At 37.0% G+C, this 19401-nt stretch overlaps 1 protein-coding gene across 1 annotated transcript; it reads right to left on the bottom strand.

Moving 5' to 3' along the window:
- Positions 1–7025: 7025 nt before the first annotated feature.
- On the bottom strand, positions 7026–15562 carry LOC103698306 (putative F-box protein At1g49610). Its single transcript, XM_017840867.3, has 4 exons — positions 15472–15562; positions 7925–8863; positions 7636–7779; positions 7026–7520 (listed from the first exon to the last, which is right to left on the bottom strand). Exons 2-4 carry the CDS (start codon positions 8861–8863, stop codon positions 7197–7199), a joined length of 1407 nt encoding a protein of 468 aa, XP_017696356.2. The 5' UTR covers positions 15472–15562; the 3' UTR covers positions 7026–7196.
- Positions 15563–19401: the final 3839 nt, after the last annotated feature.

Raw genomic sequence — 19401 nt, 5'->3', positions numbered from 1 at the left:
TGTACTTATTCATCTTTTCTTATTAACAAAAGCCTTCTTTATTGAAAAATCTAGTCTTCCATCATAACATATTACAAAACATAGTCAATATTTTTGACTAGTTTAAAATGACTCAGCCCACCATACTTTCGCTGTGCAACTTTGATCAATATTCTCCAAAATTTCTTAATGATCCTAGATCATTATCATTTTTTTAAATAAAATTCAAGCAAAATTTTATCCTTACTTTTCAAGTACATTGGATCATGATTAATCCTCGAGATAATTACCATATTTGTACCATTGTATTATCAAGTAATCATATTCTAGAATCAATTTGAACTAAGACAACTCTAGATTCCATAGACAATTCCTTTATACAATTTGATATTGATGGTATGCTCTATTGAAGAATTTCAGTTTAACTTACTCATTAGCATATTCAACCACCTTGATTTAGTCAAAATCAAAAACACTATTCTTTTCTTTGACATCGAAATTCTTTTTAACAAGAAAAACTATCAAAAAATAGTTTCAAATTATAGAGTTAATATTGTTGACCTGCTTAAAAAAATTTGAACAACCAATATTCTCAGAATTTACTAAATAACTTCTAGTTAAAAATTAAAAATCAATCTGCAATGTGAACTGAAAGGATCTAAAATTTCAAATTCTAGGCAAAGACAAAGAAAAATTCTTGAGTCTCATTCCAAATATATTTTTCTTCAACATAAGAGTTTCATGCATGATTGTCATACAAATTTCAACCTCAAAAAATATATCAATGAATATCATAAAATCTTTTCTTGTCCAAGCCTTAAATAACTTATGAATGAACCCTAACTTGCTGCCAAAATAACTAATTTCAAACTAGAAATAATATCGCATGATAATATTCCATAACTAATACTCTATCACTTAATTTAGTCAAAATCTAATTAATTATAACTTTAAATATGAATTGCTCCATCAGGAAAACTCCCAAATAGTTTATTCATACTTTGGCTACGAGCACAAATAGCTAACATTTTGATTATAATAAGCATCCCAAAAATCAAACAAAGACCTTTGTCTCATTGATTAATGTCAACCCATCTCTCAAACTTTTCGACAAATCTTAAGGATCCAAAATCTTAGGCTCCATATGACTATTTCAATCACAACCTCTAGTAATCTTAAATCTAAGCTCTCATATCAACAAATCTGTCACCCCTCCAACTTAGAGCGCGACAGATGCCGCATTCCAGTACGACGGACTGTATAAGCATGCAAGGCTACATATCATATCAAAGCAATAACAAATTCTTAAAATTTATTTAAATATTAATTTTTTTCAAATAGTTCTGACAATAGTTTCAAAGTAGCATGTGCTAACATAAATCAAATAATCTAACTAAAATGCTAATAACCAAAGAATCTTCAGAAATCTAGCACACTCCTCAAGTCTCAAGTGATCATGCGTCTATGCATCTGAATCTAAAAACTAGAGAAATATAGTAATGAGTGTAAAGCAACACAATACCCCAGAGTGGGATCAAAGCATGCCAGATATTTAACTAAAACACAAGATAATACTGCAAAATAGATCCCAAATAAGCATAATTTTTTTAAAAAATTATTAAGCATTTTCATAAAAACTGATACTAAGATCCCAATATCAATAGAGTATGGCCACGTATCCAGTGGCATGAGTTGCACAAAGTCCAAAAAACTACTATTATTAATCACTAGTGGCAACGGTGTCTAAATACCACTATTCTAATTACCGATGGTGCGGTGTCAAAATCGATTCCATAAAGATTACAAGTCCTCAAGGCTAACAAATAATCTTCATTGGCGGAGCGAGAGTATAGCCATGCTGAGAGTACATACATACAAAATAGATTACTTGCCCAGTCAAATTTTTTAGATTTCATAATATATACTATAATTTTAAAGTAATTATTAACATGCCTCACCCATTTTACAAAGTACAAATAAATATCAAAATTTAATTAACTAATTATTAATTTACCAAAAACTTAAAAAATACATTTTGAAACATTAGGTCACTTACCTCTTCTCGCTTAAATTCCACTTCAGACAAACATGTCAAATACACCTATTTAATATCATTAAAATGTTATTAATTTTAATATCATTTTAGAAGTTAAAATTAAACACTACTGTCTCATGCATCCAAATTAGGTTGGTTGGGTGGTATTGCTTGACTGCTCAAGTCAGTTTGAGCCAGGAAGATTTAATGGGTCAGATAAAGATCAAAAGTGGCCACATCTTGCTGGCACTGAAGTAATGGCCAGTCTACTATCTGGATACCGGGGCAGTTCAGGGTCTCTAAACTAGGTCAACTTGGATCCAAACGACAAGAAGAACAAGGCTAACACTAGGATCCCCAAGCATGTCTAGAGACAGAAAAGAAGAGGAGAGAGAATCTTAGCTCAGGTCTGGATTTGGTCTGATCCTAGTCTTGGGCTTGGTCCGAGTGGTTCAGATCGACCATTAGGAAAAATATCTAGATCTAGTCAGAATGTGGACTTTGTTTAGAAAGAGAAAGAGATACAAGATCTAAGGCTACCTGTGCGTTTGGGCCTAATCCACCTGGTTAGGTCCAATCAGAAGCTTGGCCTATTTAGTTCAGTTTGACCAAAATAGAAAAAGAGAGATTTGGCTTGGGTCAACCTGTATCAATATATCTGATCCACGAGTCAAATAGAAAGAGAGAAAAGAGGATTTCTCTTTTCTCTCTTTATACTTTTTTCTGGCTCAAAATAAATGGACTCGGCCCACATGTATAATAGGGCCCAAAAGGTATACGATCCACAATGGATACGGCCCAACAAGCACCAAAATGGTTGAATTGGGCCCAAATTTGGCCCACAATGGGCACGACCCAACAGAGCCCAAAAAGACTAAATTGGTCCCAAATTTGGCCCACAATGTGCACGGCCCAGTAGGGTATAAAATGATTGAACTAGGCCCAAATTAGGTCCACAATGGGCACGGCTCAGTATGACCCAAAATAAATGAAGTGGGCCCAAAATGATAAACATGGCTTGAGTGGATGAACTCGGCCTAAGTAGATAAACAAGGCCTAACACAACCCAAATGGATGAACTCAGCCTAAATAGACAAACACGGCCCAGCACGACCCAAATAGATGAAGTTGGCCCAAGTACATGAACACGGGCCAACATAAATTTCTTCATGCTGTTGAATATGGTGGAAGAAGAAAAAGAAGGAAGAGAGAAAGGAGAAGAGAGGAGAGGAAGGGGTGGCTGATCGCCTGGGGGTGGCACTGCCAGTGGCTTGTGGAGGCATGGCCGGCGGTGAGGTGGCGCGGCCGGCGAGAAGGGGCCAACTACTTGGCTCGGAATGGAGGAGCGACCATGAATAGAGGAAAAGCAGAGGAGGGGAAAGAAAGGGGTAGTGCCCCACTAACTGCCTTAGAGGCATTTTCCTCGACCAATGAAGAAGAAGTGAAGGTGGGAGAACTCACCGGCAGAAGGCGGTGGCGGTGGATATCATGGTGGCAGTGGCGGTGGTAGCTCAAAACCGATCTCGGAACAGAGGAAAAATGGGGCCATCGGAAAAACTTTGGTAGAGCTTGGCCGGGGCAGCATGCCGCCACTAGAGAAGGAGGAGGAGGGAGAAGAGGGAGGAGAGGCTTGGTGCTGGTCCGATGTAGGGGAAAAGGAAGATTTATAGTGGTTTCTGAATAGGGTTGTGGTTCGTTTACCGCCGCAATTCTCTTGGCGGTCGAGCGGGATCGGCGGCCGTTCAAGGTGGCCACGGAGCTGCTATCGGATTGCTATTGATCTCGCTTCCATTACCTTGAGGAAAGAGACATAATGCAATCATCTGCTCTGGTTTTGCTGTTGATCTCGCTTCGAATCGATCACATCTTTCCTTCTTTTGAAAAGAAATTCTCGTAGCACCTTATTCCTCATCTAACAAACAAACTTGTGATGAGATTTACTTTCTTTCAGTTTGTATATGCCTTGGTATTCTCTTTATTCCATGTTTTAAAATTAGAACTAAAGTATGAGTTTCAGATAATGGGCAAAAAACTTATCAAGGTTAAAATGACTTCATCAAACATTTTCAAATATAAAAATGTGTGATCGCCATATAAACAACATCCAAAGTCCAACAACATTAGAATGTGATGAAATATGGTGGAAGCAAGGATCTGCATAAGGCTTTAGGGAACTTGTTCTCCCACTTTATTGAGACTAAAAATCGATCCACATTTGCATTCTTGTTCCTTTTTAATATATTTGTCTCCCACAAAAAGTTCATAAAAATGATATCATAACAGGTATATGTTCTTTTGTGTCATCCATCAAAAACAGGTGCTACATCTTGGGGGTAATCCATAATAAATCAAAAAGTAATATGCACTAGACCTTGATTCAAGATAATCATCAAACTCGATGTATAGAATCTAAGAGCAAAATCCACCGCATTAAGAAGCTAAATTGTGTGCCAAATATCCGGAAGACATAACTTGTGTGTATAATAGCCAATTGAGATGCTTTTTTTTAGAGAAATTGGATAATTTTTGGAGCTTTATGATATGGCGCTAGCTTTTGAAGGTGTGGCTCACTAGTCAACCAATTAAATTCCACAATTTGGATCCCAAAATGGGCTACTCAAAGCAAAATTTTTTCTTTTGGATAAGATTTTGACGGAGCATGTCTCTCAATTTGGGAAGAATTAGGTAGAGCGGTTAAATACAAAATCGATATAGAAATCTAACTCCCATAGGATTTTAGCTTTTTTATAATTATTTCTATTAGTCATATTTATTTCTTAAAAGTTTTGTGTTTTTTTAACAAAAGAGAAACTTGGCCCAAATTATGCAAACATTGACCTTACTGGTATAAATAGAGACAATGTAACTCAGTATATAATTGGTTAATTGCAAATAAAAGGACTTACACCCTACTTTACTATTTTTTCTACTTTTTCTAAATTTTATTAAGGAATTCGAGCTGAGTAGGTTGATGAAGTTATTTCCATCCCTGTTATCAAATAAGACCTAAACCCAACCCAATTAGCACTTGCTCTATCTCACCTTTGAGATAGATATAAAATTTTAATCTAGAATCAGATTATGCAGGCAATTCATTTATGCCTAACTGAATTCTGAAATGTGAAATTTACTTATGAAACTTGAGAAAACATGTTTTTCTTTTGCTCATAAAATTGAAGACCCTTTAAACGGGTTAAAGGAACCTAAAATGAAATTCGAAATTTATATTTTTTTATGAGAAACATTTTGAACAAGTCATTACCATTTCATTAAGAGAATGAAATTATACATGAGCACAAGCATGCCGAAAGGAATGAAGAAAGAAAAAGGCAAATAAAGAAAAAATAAATAATAGAAGGATGAGGGAGAGGAGGGACGGAAGAACATGGGTAAGGAGCGCACCTGGACCAAGCTCAATAGGCAAAAAATAAAATAAACCGTAACAACGAACAAATCAGGCACATCAAGCTTCATATTAAACATTTTAATAGACTTATACCACCTGCCTTACAACCTTTATATTCAACATCAGGAAGATGATTATCTAAATAGTGTTAGGTTAGGAACATCATGAACAATATAGAGGAAGCCTATGAGGGACGTGGTAGATGTCTTTCTCTGACATTGCAAAATTTGGAATGGTAATTCTAAACCACTGTTGTCTTGTTCATACAACACTAGATCATTTAGATGCTGTTAGAATAGTTTTGTGACATGGGAGTGTTTGAGAATCTGCCCGTTGAGCCTGATGAATCTCAAGACCAACCCGCTATATAGTGCAATGACCAGATCATTTTTTGAATTCGAATTTTGAAAGATCCTGGATGAATTAGCCAGCAAGCTATATTTCATTGGAAAGATCTATGTCTCTAGTTTCCAATGCATCAAACGATGTGCAATTTGGAGTCTTCTAGAAGAAGTTATGGTGATTTTACCCAAGACTATGCAAGGGTGGCGGGATGCTATGAAAATTCGTCTTTTTCTTTACTTTTTTGGTCTTTTCGAGAATTAGGTGCATTAATCTTATCTAGTAGGTGTTGAAAAGTAGTAAGCTTTAATTATCCATGCTTGGAGGGTTATTCCAAGCTTTCCTATTTAAACCCCTTCGTGCTCATTGAATTTTCAGACATGAGTTGAATATAGCCTTTAGCTTGTGAAGAAGAGCTTCTTCTTATACTGTTATCCTTCGGGGGATTTCGATAGGTGGCGAGTTTTTGCTCTGTATCCCTTGTAAGATTCCTTTAGGTGGTGATTTTTGTATCCCTTTGGTGTTTTTGCTCGGGTGGTGAGCTTATTTTTCTTTGGGTGGTGAAATCTGTATCTCACTGGAGTCCTTTTTCTTTATCCTTTTGTTATTTTTTTCTGCCCGGTATTATTCCGGTATCATTGTTCCCCTACCTGGTTACTTTGTTGCCCAGTATCATTTTGATAGAGCTAATCATCTGCTATTGTCTTGTTCATATAACACCATGTGCAACCACTATTAATTTTGCATAAAATACTTTGCTTTTTGAGCACAAATTGAGTTCATGCCAAACTGAACTTTGCAGAATTGCAGGCAAAGATCTAGACGTTTTATTTTAGAAGGCGAACATCCTATTGTTGAAATATGTTGATGTGTAGCTTATTTAGTTTGAACGTGCTGGGACCAAGTCCAAACGTGAAATGCATCCAAAGTTCCATCTGATGGTTTGAGCACATTTTACGGATTTTTTGGATAGTTTTATTAGATAGAAGAATAGAAAGATTTCTTTTTTTTCGTAAAAATGGAAAGATTTATTTAAATTAACATATCAAAATACTTCTATCAGGCAATATGCGTGCCAAGACTAGTCAAACATTTGTATCAGGAAAAGCATAAACCTTGAGGTTGAGGATCCACATAAAAAAAATAGAAATATTTATTTAAATAAACATATTAAACTACTTCTATCAGGCAATTTGCGAACAATAATATCAAAACCTTGAGGCTGAGGATCAACATAAGTAAAGGTAGAAAGCCATTCAGCCATTAGAAAAGCATGATAGTTCATTCATGAAAGTAAAAAGCCATCACGGAGGGTTCTCAGTACTGCTAGTAAAAAGCCAACAACAACAAAAGCAAACTAAGAGTACGATCCAAATATCTTTTCCTACATATGATTATAATTCAAGTATCAAACACTACATGAGGTTGGAAGGATCACAGAATCGTTATTTTGCAATCAGCTGAGCCTGCGAGTAGCCCGGCAAGCTGCATGAGAACATCTTGCCTTCTCAGCACAGCATACCGCTGAAACTCATAATCTCTCTCTGTCTCCCACGTTTCATGATCCTTTTCAGTCCATTGTCGTCGAAATGTCAGCACCCTTAATTTACTGGCAATGTCTAGTAGAATGGCCACAATTTCCTCCACGATCCAGTGTCTGCCAAGACCACTTATTTCAACTGTCTCAAGATGGTTGTGTGTACACTTAAGTGGTTCCTGGATTCTTTTGCCTTCATATGGCTGAAAAATTTGAGATCTCTACAGTAGAAGTTCAAGAATAATTACTAGAATAGCCAGAAACAAAGAACACAAATAGCGCACAATTAGTTGAGGTAGACCGAAAAAGAAAGAAGAAAGAATGAGACGAACTTACATGCAGTTCAAGCTTTTGCAGCAACGGTGCAGCCTTTAGAAATCTGGTTATCCATGAAACAACATTATTAATATCCATCTCAACGGACAATATGAGATGCTTGAGGCTAGTAAACATTGCAGGGACGTCTGGCAGTATCCCTATCTGTATAACAAACAGATCATTAGTTGAACTCAAATATATATATATATATATATATATATATATATATATAGAGAGAGAGAGAGAGAGAGAGAGAGAGAGGAACTTAAAGCAACACTGTGCTTTAGTTTTGATATCTTTCACGTACATTAGCTACAAGGCGCACATCCAGCATCAACTTCTGAAGATGAGGAAACTGATAAGGAACACTAGTGACGGCCAGACGAATAAAAGAGCCATTATCCTGACGCAAATAACACTTCACTAGATTCGGAGCCTTTTGAGATGTTATAGGTATTGTCCTTGTACCATAAACAAAACTCTCAAGGCTCTCAGACTGAAGCTCTACTTTTTTCAGATCAAAACACCCAAACACCATGAGATACTTTAGATGCACTATGCTACATGTAATCTTCAAAGTGACAAGTTTGGAGCACTTTATCAGTCTCAGCTTCTCAAGATGTACACAATGCGATAAGAGATTTTCCAGCTGCTCATCAACCAGTGTCAGAATTTCCAGGTGCAGGGAAGTAAGGGCTCTAAAACCAATAAAGTCAGCACCTCTCAGATCACACCGTACCAGACGAAGAAGCTTCAGGCACTTTACAGATTGATTAGCTAAAAAATGAAGAGGAAATTCATATGGTGCGACCTCGTCCTCAGTTATATAGATCATATCTGCCTCCAAGTCAAGCTCCAGGTTTTCCACATCAGCTGCAATAGCAGTACTAATCCACTCATCAATAGAGTTCGAATGATCAGAGAAGAGGCAAAATCCAATCTTTAATGTGTCAAGTTTAGTACTGCGATGAGCCCGCATGAACTGGCTTACAATAGCGATAAACAGATCTGCTCTTCGCTGTTTTTTGACATAGCGTAGCTCTCTACGGAGCCTATCAAGATAGGTTTTCTTGTAGTGAAGTTGAGGTGGTAGCAGGGACACATCAAAATTCAAATTGACTATATAGGTCCAGAGGTTTCTCCATCTCTTTGAAAGAACACTAGTTCGTACTGCCTCTTTTGTGGGCAACAAGGAAAGAATGGTAAGCAGCAGACTTTCTGGCAAAATGCTTAGCCTGTCCTCCATCTTGATTTCAATTGTGAAAACTTCAGCAAATACCAGTGATGAACTAAATTCAATAATAATAATACAATTGTTGGCCAGTAAATACTCACGGTGATAACAATCATGCACTACTGAGCAATGTGGGGTCCCTCAAACAAAAAATTATGATAGTACAGAAAAAGATAAGTAGGGCAAAAAAAAAAAAAAGGAAATGAAGTAATGCATCTGTAAGTCGAACAATTCCTAGTTTTTATCTCAACCAAGTTATTTGGCTGTGTAAATTTTAGGCAATCAAAGATGTGCGGACAAGGGAAGGAAGATGCTCTAAATAGCAGTTCACAGGATATAAATTTTGAGAAGTTGTTAGTGGTATAAGTTTCATAATCCAGAGGTGCAAGTTTTAGATGTCAAAATATGGAAAAGGTTTAAGAAAAGAGAAGCACTCCCACTTAAGAAAGTCTTGATGCAGTAGTAAGAGAAATTGCATGTTGGCAGGGAAAAAAGATGCACAAGGATAGGAAAGAGGTGGGAAAAGCTACACCATAATATATTATTGACATAGATTCAAGTCCATTTTTATGGATTTAGAATCAATTCAAATTTCATTAAACCTAGGTTGCCTAATGTAGACAAACCCTTATGTTTTGGGAAGTTGAAAACTGATTGTACATTTTCCAAAAGGAGAAAGTAAAGTTTGTGCTTGTGTAATTTTGAAATGATTTGAATTTATTTGGCCCATGAAACTTAGAAACTGGATGAAATTTTAGGCTAATAACTCATTTAATTGATAGTATCATTGTAGTCTAGACGCCATTTGGGGATGTAGCTATAATAGCCCTAATGATGCGCAACTTAAATTTTATGCCCATTCTAGTGAATTTCATGCAAAATGACTGGTCTCAACCATCAATTAGCTAGTTCTCCCTTGCTTGACCCATCTAGCTTTTCCAAGGAAAAAATTTCCTTTCTGAAAAGATTATGACCGGGCATATCTTCTAATCTAGAAAGAATTAGATAAGACGACTAAAGATAAAGTAGTTGTATAAGTTGAGATTTACTTTTCGCAGGATTGTAGCTTTTTTATGTTGATTTTCATTGATCATGCCTATTTTGTGAGCTCCTCTAATATATGTTAGAAAAATAAACAACAACAAATAAAGTATAGCAAAGTATATATTATTGTATAAGTTACGTCATAGTTACTAGAGTATTCATGATGTATCTGTCACGTTGCCAAAAAGTGACTTTTAAATTTTTAATGTTCCCTATTAATATTCATAGCTGTCTATTGAATGTTCTAATATATTTATGTAAGAGGTATGTCAAGAGCCATTATATAACTATACAGAGCCATGTAATGAATCATCTTGTAAGTAAATAAGAAGATGTGATGAAAAATACTAATTAGCATTCTTTATTATCTTCTCCTATGCTCTACCTCTAAATCAAAATAGAGTAACTTATAATCTATTGGTTTTTGCTACCCTAAATATAGTGGTACAAGCGCTCAATTGTATTAGTCAACCATACTTCCAAAGCTATTAGCATAAGCTGTCTAATATGTGCAAAAATATATATCATATCCTTGAAACATCTTAAATTTCTTCATTTATTTTCCTTATTGAAGCACCAACTAACTTCAAATTCTTTCTACTCATTATTTGGAAAGGAGATGGATTCCAACGTATATCTTAACCTCACAAGGAATGCATCTATATCCCTGAATAAATGTTTCAATTGCAATAAGCTATTGTGTTGAACAATCAGGAGCTTAGCTGGCAAGCCATTCAAAAGCTTTGTTATGATTTTTGCATGCATGCCTTATCATATTCTTCTTGAATAGGCATGCTATGTTATGATATAAATCAATGGTACCACCTAATGGCATTGTTAGTGAGTTTGGTAGAAACAACGTTACTCAACCATCGAATTACCTAGAATGCCATGTGATTGGAAATACTTCTCTTCTCATGATATCCATCGTGAAGAACCACATTCTTGCTATTGAGGAAACTTCACCTTCATATGAGGAAAATTTAGATCTCAATAATAATGTCTAACTTTTCTGTGGATATCTTTAGCATTCCTTGCATAAAGGCAATGCTCTTTAATATCCTCCACTATTTGTTCAAATAGGCTCTTTAGCAATAGTAATCCATGTGAAGTCAAGTTATGGCAATCCTTCATAAGTTGCTCAAGGCCTTGATTGGTTATGGCTAGAAGAAATTCTTTGACTTGATTGAGCTTTCGATCAAATTTTGCCTCTATTCATTCTTCAAAGTCAGCCATCCATTTCAAACCTCTTGCTTCATCGTTTATTTGTTAAGAACTTCAAATGGCCATTGTGTGGGATGCCTGACCTATGGCGCCGAGACTTTTTGCTTTGATTTCATATAAGGTTTATGTACTAACATAAATGCTTTGATACTAAGTTTATAAGTACCTATTTCCCTATAAATAGTTATTTAAGCAAAAGAACAAAAAGAAAAAAGAGAAAGAAGGAAAAATGTTTGCCACTTTAAAGGCATTCGAACCTCTGAAAGCCTTTGTGCCAATTTCATTAACTGATTTTTTATAACCTCTACTCAAATGTCTTACATAGATGCCTTGAATAGCAAAAAGCAAAGCCTTTAGTAGATATATTAGGAATACTAAGAAACTAAAATATATAGGGAAAAATAAATCTAGAAAATATTGGACTTCTAGCTTGGGTCAATGATGCAGTTTTCATTTTTAGATAGGGAATCATATTACAAGGTGCTCAAGTTTGGTTGGAAAGATCTAGATGGTGGAGAAGATCTAGTTAAGCCAAAATAGATGTATGTTCCTAGAAAGGATTTATTAAAACCAGATTCTCTCCCTCTCTCTCTCTCTCAATCACTCACTCTCCCCTTCTATGTTTGAGGGAAACATGATAGTCTTGCCAATAGCAAAAGTTAATAAATAAAGGTTCAGAAAACCAACTCTTTTCTTTTTTAGAAGAAAATAAAACTCTAGGAACGTGGAACAAGGTTTTTAATATGATCACAATTAATCTCAAAATTAGAACAACCAACATGATTTATTAATTTCTTGAGGATGCCAACTTGCCAAGTCTCTCTTATAAGAGATCGACCTTCCCTTATTCTGATATTTGGTTGGGCTTCCATCCTAGTTCTCAAAGAAGAAATAATCTATTACCTAAATTGCCTAGACTATCTTTGGTTGGACATAGTAATAAATGCTAAGCATGCATACTAAATTTGTGGGAACATAACATTTGGATGTTATTAACACATCTTATATATTTCATAACACAAAGAAAGGAAAATAGCTCTTGATCAACAAAATATGGAATCCAGTCTACCACCAATTTCAACAAGACATACAAAATAACTTCATAAACAGAATACTGTACTAAGAATCAATTTTTCGATATAATGTAGCCATCAAATTTTGTTTGTAATGTTCCAATTATATAAAACTAGTGGTTATTCGTTTTTCTATAAAGAAAAATAAGGATAAAAAAACTGAAGAAAAATAAGCAAACAGATAAATAGATGATGACTGCATCTGGATGAAATATAGAATCAAGAAGATTAGTTATTTTATACCGAATCTAAACCAAATAAATATTAATTTAAGCATTACTCATTGATAGTTGCAAGAAACATTAATTGATACCTTGTTTCCAAAGCCAAACATCAAGATGATAAAACTGAAATAAAAGCGACCAGACATAACAATAACTCAAATCATTCAGCCCAGGTGCTACTAAGAGGGGACTGGTTCCAGATTCAAGTTTTCACACTGTGCATTAGGATTTTTAAGTGAACAAGGCCTGTGAGGTTGGGCGTGAGTAAAACAAGTTCACTATAGTCCCAGTCATTGATTTCAAGGAGTGGAGCTAAACTGACTGGCCTATATGACCTAAAATATATGCCCACTCTAAGGCTCCTGTAGCCACCAATATAAAATTTAGCCTTTAAAATGTTGATACAAGAATGAAGATATTATCCTAGTTTGAATTAATGAATGAGTTGATCTTGGAATGGTAAATTTTTATTTTTGAGGAATAAAGGCGAAAATAGAGAATCTTCTATTGCAATTTTGGCAAAGATATGTATGCACAAGAATATCTTGCAAAAGAGACTAAGAATTTGGTGGGGAAAAGACAAGACAAACTTGTAGGAAAGAAGGAAACAAAAACATTTTGGTGGAAATAAGAGTTTCTACTCTTTAATCTTCTCATTTAATTACAACTAAACTCTAAACACTTAAATTGATTCATATTTATAAACTTGAAAACACGTAAAACATTTCTTTAACACATCTCTATATAGCAACTTTTTACTCAAAAGACATGTCTTTACACTTCAGACACCTCTTCAACACATTCAAACTAAAAGGTCGCTCTTAATTATATCCCTACAAAAAAATATCCCCATAGATTTTTTTATTTTTAAATTTAGAGGCACCTATACCGTCCCTTCATTATGCTACTAACTTTAGCCAACAAAAGACACATTTTGATGAAAATTATTATCATAAATAGGTTTAACTTCTAACATTCATGGCCACTTCATAAGCTTAAGATACTGAAGCTTGGTGGGAAGAGTATCATAAGCTTAATCTTGAAACTTATTAGAGAAGCAATGGCCGTTGTATATCGGGTTAAGAGATCTGGTAGTTGTTGGCAGGCAATTGCTTGTCCTAGTTATAAAAAGGATTATATTCCTAGTATGATAATTGCTCTAGCTGAAATAGAAGTGACTTGGATTTGGGTTGGAGCAAAAGTTGGCTTCTGAAAAACATTATATTAGGAAAGCGACCTACATTGTCCTTGTTCGAGTTTTAAGAGGTCCTAAGCCTTCAGCTTTTATATAAAGGGACCCTCTGACTTGCTAAAGGAGTTCTCTGGATCATGGTGTGTGCACTGTTTGGTAGCTTATGTGAGGCATTTTGGATTAAAAACTAAAATCCTAGCCAGGCTTTTCTTATTTTTTTATTAATAAAATTTATTAATTCTCTCTAAATTAATCCTTCTCAATTTTGTTCTTCTTACAATGTTTTTTTCTATAGTATTATAGGTACTTGTTTATGGTGATCCTGAACTGGTCGATTTTATTTGGCAAGTGATCATTTGGTTCTACGTGCTCTCAAATAATCTGTGGATTTCTACAGCAAAGAGTGAGCCAAGTGTCCCTCTTTCAAGTTTCCAAAATGATGGCCCTTGAATTTTGAAGGTTTTGCATGGTTCGATTATGGTTGTTACACAGTTCAAGCGTGATTTCGAGCACGGGCCTACCTAGCTTACAGGCTCAATACATCACAAAATTAAGGAGGCGTTGTGCTGCAAAATCAGAGCAAACCCTACTCAAGAGAGGTTCTCAAATTTTTGTCATAGGATCTAGAAGGAGAAACCTTGAGGCAAAAAGTATTTAGGTAGTAAGACAAGATTTGAAAATCTTGCAGTTGCTAATAACAATGATTGATTAACTTTCTCTCTCATAAGGCTGATTCTAAATAGATGAATCAAGGCTGATAATTATGTCTATAATTAGTCTCAGAACCATCAGGATGACATCTTCTGACTCTTGAATTTTAGTGATACACCTTCAAACATTAAGAAGGAACCCTAAATTCATGTATAGCATTTAGAAATGCAACAACTGTTAGTTAACTCTCTCTGAATTCAGTTCCTGTTATGAGATGGAATATGGATCTAGGAAAATATAACTCGATGGAAGAAACAACAAAACCAATTCACATGGCATCCACGATCTCTTCCATCCATCCTCTTCCATCCTCTATTCTCTCCTTGTATCCAACCACCTTCTGCCCTATTTCAGCTGAAAAGGCAAGGCTCTTTCTTCTACCGATCTCTTACCCTCTAACTTATTCATCTGCTGATCTGAGCCTTTTTGGCTTCCCTCCCTTCCTCATGATATTTCTTAAGAACAACCAATATCGCAACACATACTTCTGAACCATGACTTTAGGATTTTATAAATACTAAAAAGGAAAATAAGAAAAGATCAAATGCATCATCCCAGGGAACGGTCTTTTTTGCCTTGATCTGAAAAACTGGAAACATGAAAGTGATACTGGAAGTATATAACGAGATCTGGGGAACCAACCTGCTCGCACGAATACCCTAGAATGCCATTTGCACCTTAAAGGTGTTCGTGCGGACAGCAAAACCAAAGCAAGCGATGCAAAAAGAAGTTGTTAAGTAGATAATACGAATCTAACCATCGTGAAATTCATCCCATGTGTGTCAAGAATCCTGACGTTTCCCCAAATCAAGCAAAAATATGTTACAAAAAATATGCAACACTAAGACGTAGTATAAAGATAAGAAATCACATTCCAATGAAACAGTTACAAATTCTCGTTATTTCATACGGAAACTAAATCTTATGAATATTAATCATCAAAACATGCGATTAGATTTTAGCTGCAGCAACGTTTAAACATAGATCATAAAACGGAAATAAACAAAATCCACCAAATAGAGCAGAAATCTCAGATAAATTTTACATCGATCTGAAGAGGAAGAAAGCTATGATCAGATCCAAACATCGAAGCCCCTGAATTTTTAACTAGTACTTGAGATCTCTATGGAGAGATGAGAACAGGGAGTTTACCTGCACCAGAAAACACAGTCGGCGGACACGACGAGGCGATTAAAGCCAGAAACAGGTGGTGAGAGAGAACGTTGTTTTGGAGAGGACTTATAGCACGAAGTGAGAAGTTAACGTGCTCCTACGAGTCTAGTAACTTAAACGAGCTAACGTCTTCGGACAAATGACGAAGAGTCTAGGGTTCAGAGGATGTCGGTATCCCACCGTCTAATGGATGGATCACTGCTGTTATCGCATAAGCAAATTTGCTCTTTCGCCTACAATGCTTCTGCGCGCAAATTATCTGAGATTCCGACAAATGCAGTGTATCTCGCCAAGGGAGAGTCGGTGGTAGGGGTACCCACTCATACACAAAATGTCCCACGTTCTACGTGGCAATAGAGGATTAAAATGACTAGTGAAAAATTGGTATGATGCATTAGGGTTTATCAAATGATGAATTGTCATCAAAGCAGCGCATGGGTCCCAAAAAAAAAGTGTGAATGAACGATATCTCATAATATTTTTCCAAGCATAAAAAAATAAAAAAAAGTTATATAGCCTAGATATTTTGATGATACGTTATAAAAGAGGTGAGATCCAATGAACTTGGTCTTATTTACAATAAAATTTCATTCCAACCCTCACCCTTGCAAAGAAGAAACTCTTTTGAAACTTTAGGATCGTCTCAAGCGTAAGGATCAACTTGATAACTGGATTCACAAACATGACCCTCCGCGCATGGCGGGAAGACAATGATGTTTCAGGCCCAATGCATTCAAAAGGGTAACCATGCTGTGTAGCATGAGTCTCAATGTGTCACAACTATCTTACAATACACAAAGGGGGCATTTGATCGAAATGGGATCACCACAGTGACTAAAGATCACTGAGGATCCTCAAGTTGAGGTAATCTTGTCACGCCCCGAGCCCGAAGCCCGGCAGACGCCGCACGCCCGCACGACGGGCCGCACAGGCGTGCAAGGCATCGGAACATATCGGAGCAAATACAGATGCTCAAAACTTATTTAAGGATTAATCACAGATTCTTAAAATTGACATAAATAATTAAAGTCATTCAAAAGCAGTCTTACAAAATTCCAAAATAACATTTGCTAACATAATTCAAATGTCCAAACGAATCTAACTAAAATGCCAATAACTGAAGAAATCATCGAAAATCAAACGCACTCCCCAATCCCGTGCGATCAAGTCTCTGGATCTGAAAAACAGAAAAAATAAAATAATGAGCTACACTAGCCCAGTAAGCAACAAAATACCCCAAAGTGGGGTCAGAGCATATTAGATCAAAATACAGGATAATATCTGAAATAAATCATAAATAACATCATTTTACTGTTTTCAAAACTTATTATCATTTTTTCAAAAACCCTGATACTAGAATCTCAACATAATAGGCTACGGCCATGTAACCCAGTGGCATGGGTTGCACAGAGTGCTAGAAACCACTATTCTAATCACCGGTGGCGCGGTGTCGAAACTGGTTCCTCATAGATTACAAATCGACAGGTCCGACGTATAATCCCCATTGACGGGGCGAGAACAAAACAGAACAGGTCATAGCCATGCTGAGAATGCATATATACAAAAATAGATTTCATAAACTGTCCAGTTATATTTCACGGATTTTAGAGCATATAACATGATTGTCAAATAAAATTTAACATGCCTGACCCATTTTCCTGAATGCAAAATATATGTCAAAACTTAATCAGTTTATCAAATAATTTGGAAATCACACTTGAAGTATTAAGTTACTTATCTCTCTTGCTTAATTCCTACTTCAGGTAGGCGGATCAGGTTCACCTGTTAACATTTATAACTTTTACCAAAAAAAAGTTTATTGTGATCTTTTTGTTCAAATAACAATTAAGGTGAAGCAGGGTCAAACTGTGTTTTGAGTGGACAGCATTCAGGGAGTTCTTACACACTAATGGTGGCTTTTAGAAGGAGTTCTTGCTGATTAATTTCTTTGTAAATTTCAGAGCTAAGCAAAATCCAAAAATAATACTACTGAACACGGCCCAATAGGGCCCCCAAGGTTGGCCTCTAATTGGTTTATTTATACAATAAAAATTTATTTCTGGGGCCAATACCTAATTATATAGTACTATTTTGTATAAAGCTTTAGTAAAGGAACCAAACAAATATAGTTGGGGACCTTTATGTAATAAATCTTTCCTATATGGATCAAATACAACTTACAGAAGATCCTTTTGTGAAATAATATACTGCCAAGGGCTTAACTGCAAAATTTCATTTTATTGGCCAAATAGGTTCGGATTTCGGGTTTCGAGTTTCGGGTTTCGGGTTCGGATTTCGGGTTCGGGTTTCGGGTTCCGGGTTCGAGTTCGGGTTCGGGTTCCGGGCTTGGATCTGAACTGAGCCCAAGTTGGGCCCACAAGGTGTTGGGTTGTGGAGCCTGATCCATTCCCTTTTCAAGACCCCTATGTGTACTATGGTGGTGAAGGATCAAGGAAAGACAAGCTGGAAAGAGTTCGAGAAGATTCAGAGTTGAATCAGCAAAGAAAAAATCTTCAGCAAGGTTCGGAGTCGACTCCAGCAGACTTGGAGTCGACTCTGGCACGCAGGCAGACTTGGCACAGTTTTTTGGAGTCGACTTCAGATCCATAGGAGTCGACTCCCCAGTGTTGGAGTCGACTCCCACAGGCAGACAGAGAAGCATTTTCTGTGGACTGTTGCCGAGTCGACTCGAGCACGATTTTCACGCGAGGCTGAGTTATGAACCGGATCCAAGCCAAGGTTTTTTGAGCCCTAATAGACTTCTTGACGGACACGAGAGGTGTGCGGCAACCTAGAGAAACCCTAGAACTCATCAACGAGAGGTTCCAAAAGGAGATCCCTTGTGTGCATCAGGAAGACGACTTGTTTGCTGTTAGAAAGAGAATTTGTTCTCTTCTCTTGAATCTCTGTAACTTTCTTGGTTATATAGTGAAATATTGATCTGTGCGGCTGTGGACGTAGGAGCAAGAAACTTCGAACCACATAAACTTGAGTGTCTTGTGCGTTTGCTATTGTTTTTGCCGTGTTCTTCTTTCTCCTACTACCCTTTATATTTCGCAATCGTAGGGTTGATCCCTAACAACTGGTATCAGAGCTATCTGGTTCGAAGAAAAAAGTGGGAGCAATGGCGGCTGAAGAAGGCAAGGTCAAGATTGACAGATTTGACGGCAAAGACTTTGGTTTCTGAAAGATGCAGATCGAAGATTATCTGTATTAGAAGAAACTTCATCTACCTCTTGAAGGTGTGAAACCGAAAGACATGTCACAGGCCGACTGGGATTTAATGGATCGTCAGACTTTGGGAGTTGTTCGCTTGACGTTGGCTAGAAACGTTGCGTTCAACATTTTGGAAGAGAAGACAACAGCAGGTTTGCTGAAAGCACTGTCGAATATGTACGAAAAACCCTCGGCCTCCAACAAGGTGTACCGATGCGCCGTTTATTCAATCTGAAGATGAGTGAAGGTTCCTCAGTTACGGATCACATCAATGAGTTCAATCTGATTACGAGCCAGTTGAGTTCGGTGGAAATTAGTTTTGATGATGAAGTTCGTGCTCTAACTCTTCTATCCTCCTTGCCAGAAAGTTGGGGTGCAACGTTGACAGCTGTAAGCAGTCCTCCGCGTGCGCCTCTTCCCAGCATCCGCACGACCCAGCAATCCGCGATCTCCTCCGAAGCATTCGTCCCATGTCCGTGATCATCTCCCGGACCTCCCAGCAGCCGCGATCACCGCCCGGCCGTCTGCCACCGCCCAGCTTCTTCCCGGCCGTCCGCTCCTCTCGCACAACCAGATCTGCAACGCGTCCCAGCTACCCCGTAATCATCCCGCGATCAACGCTCCCATGCCTGCGATCAGCTCCAGCGCCCGAGCCTGTGAAGCCTCCCAGCATCCCGTCTCCACCGTGTCCGC

The sequence above is a fragment of the Phoenix dactylifera genome, chromosome 6 (genome assembly GCF_009389715.1).
Source record: "Phoenix dactylifera cultivar Barhee BC4 chromosome 6, palm_55x_up_171113_PBpolish2nd_filt_p, whole genome shotgun sequence".
NCBI lineage: Eukaryota > Viridiplantae > Streptophyta > Magnoliopsida > Arecales > Arecaceae > Phoenix > Phoenix dactylifera.
This window is presented reverse-complemented; position numbering and strand designations above follow the sequence as displayed.

What these genes read in the sequence shown, in the direction of transcription:
- LOC103698306 (XM_017840867.3), bottom strand. Translation starts at nt 8,863, where the DNA reads ATGGAGGACAGGCTAAGCATTTTGCCAGAAAGTCTGCTGCTTACCATT. An exon ending in ATGTGCGCCTTGTAGCTAAT is followed by an intron (nt 7,780 to 7,924) that starts GTACGTGAAAGA and finishes TTTGTTATACAG; the next exon opens with ATAGGGATACTGCCAGACGT. An exon ending in TGCAAAAGCTTGAACTGCAT is followed by an intron (nt 7,521 to 7,635) that starts GTAAGTTCGTCT and finishes CTTCTACTGTAG; the next exon opens with AGATCTCAAATTTTTCAGCC.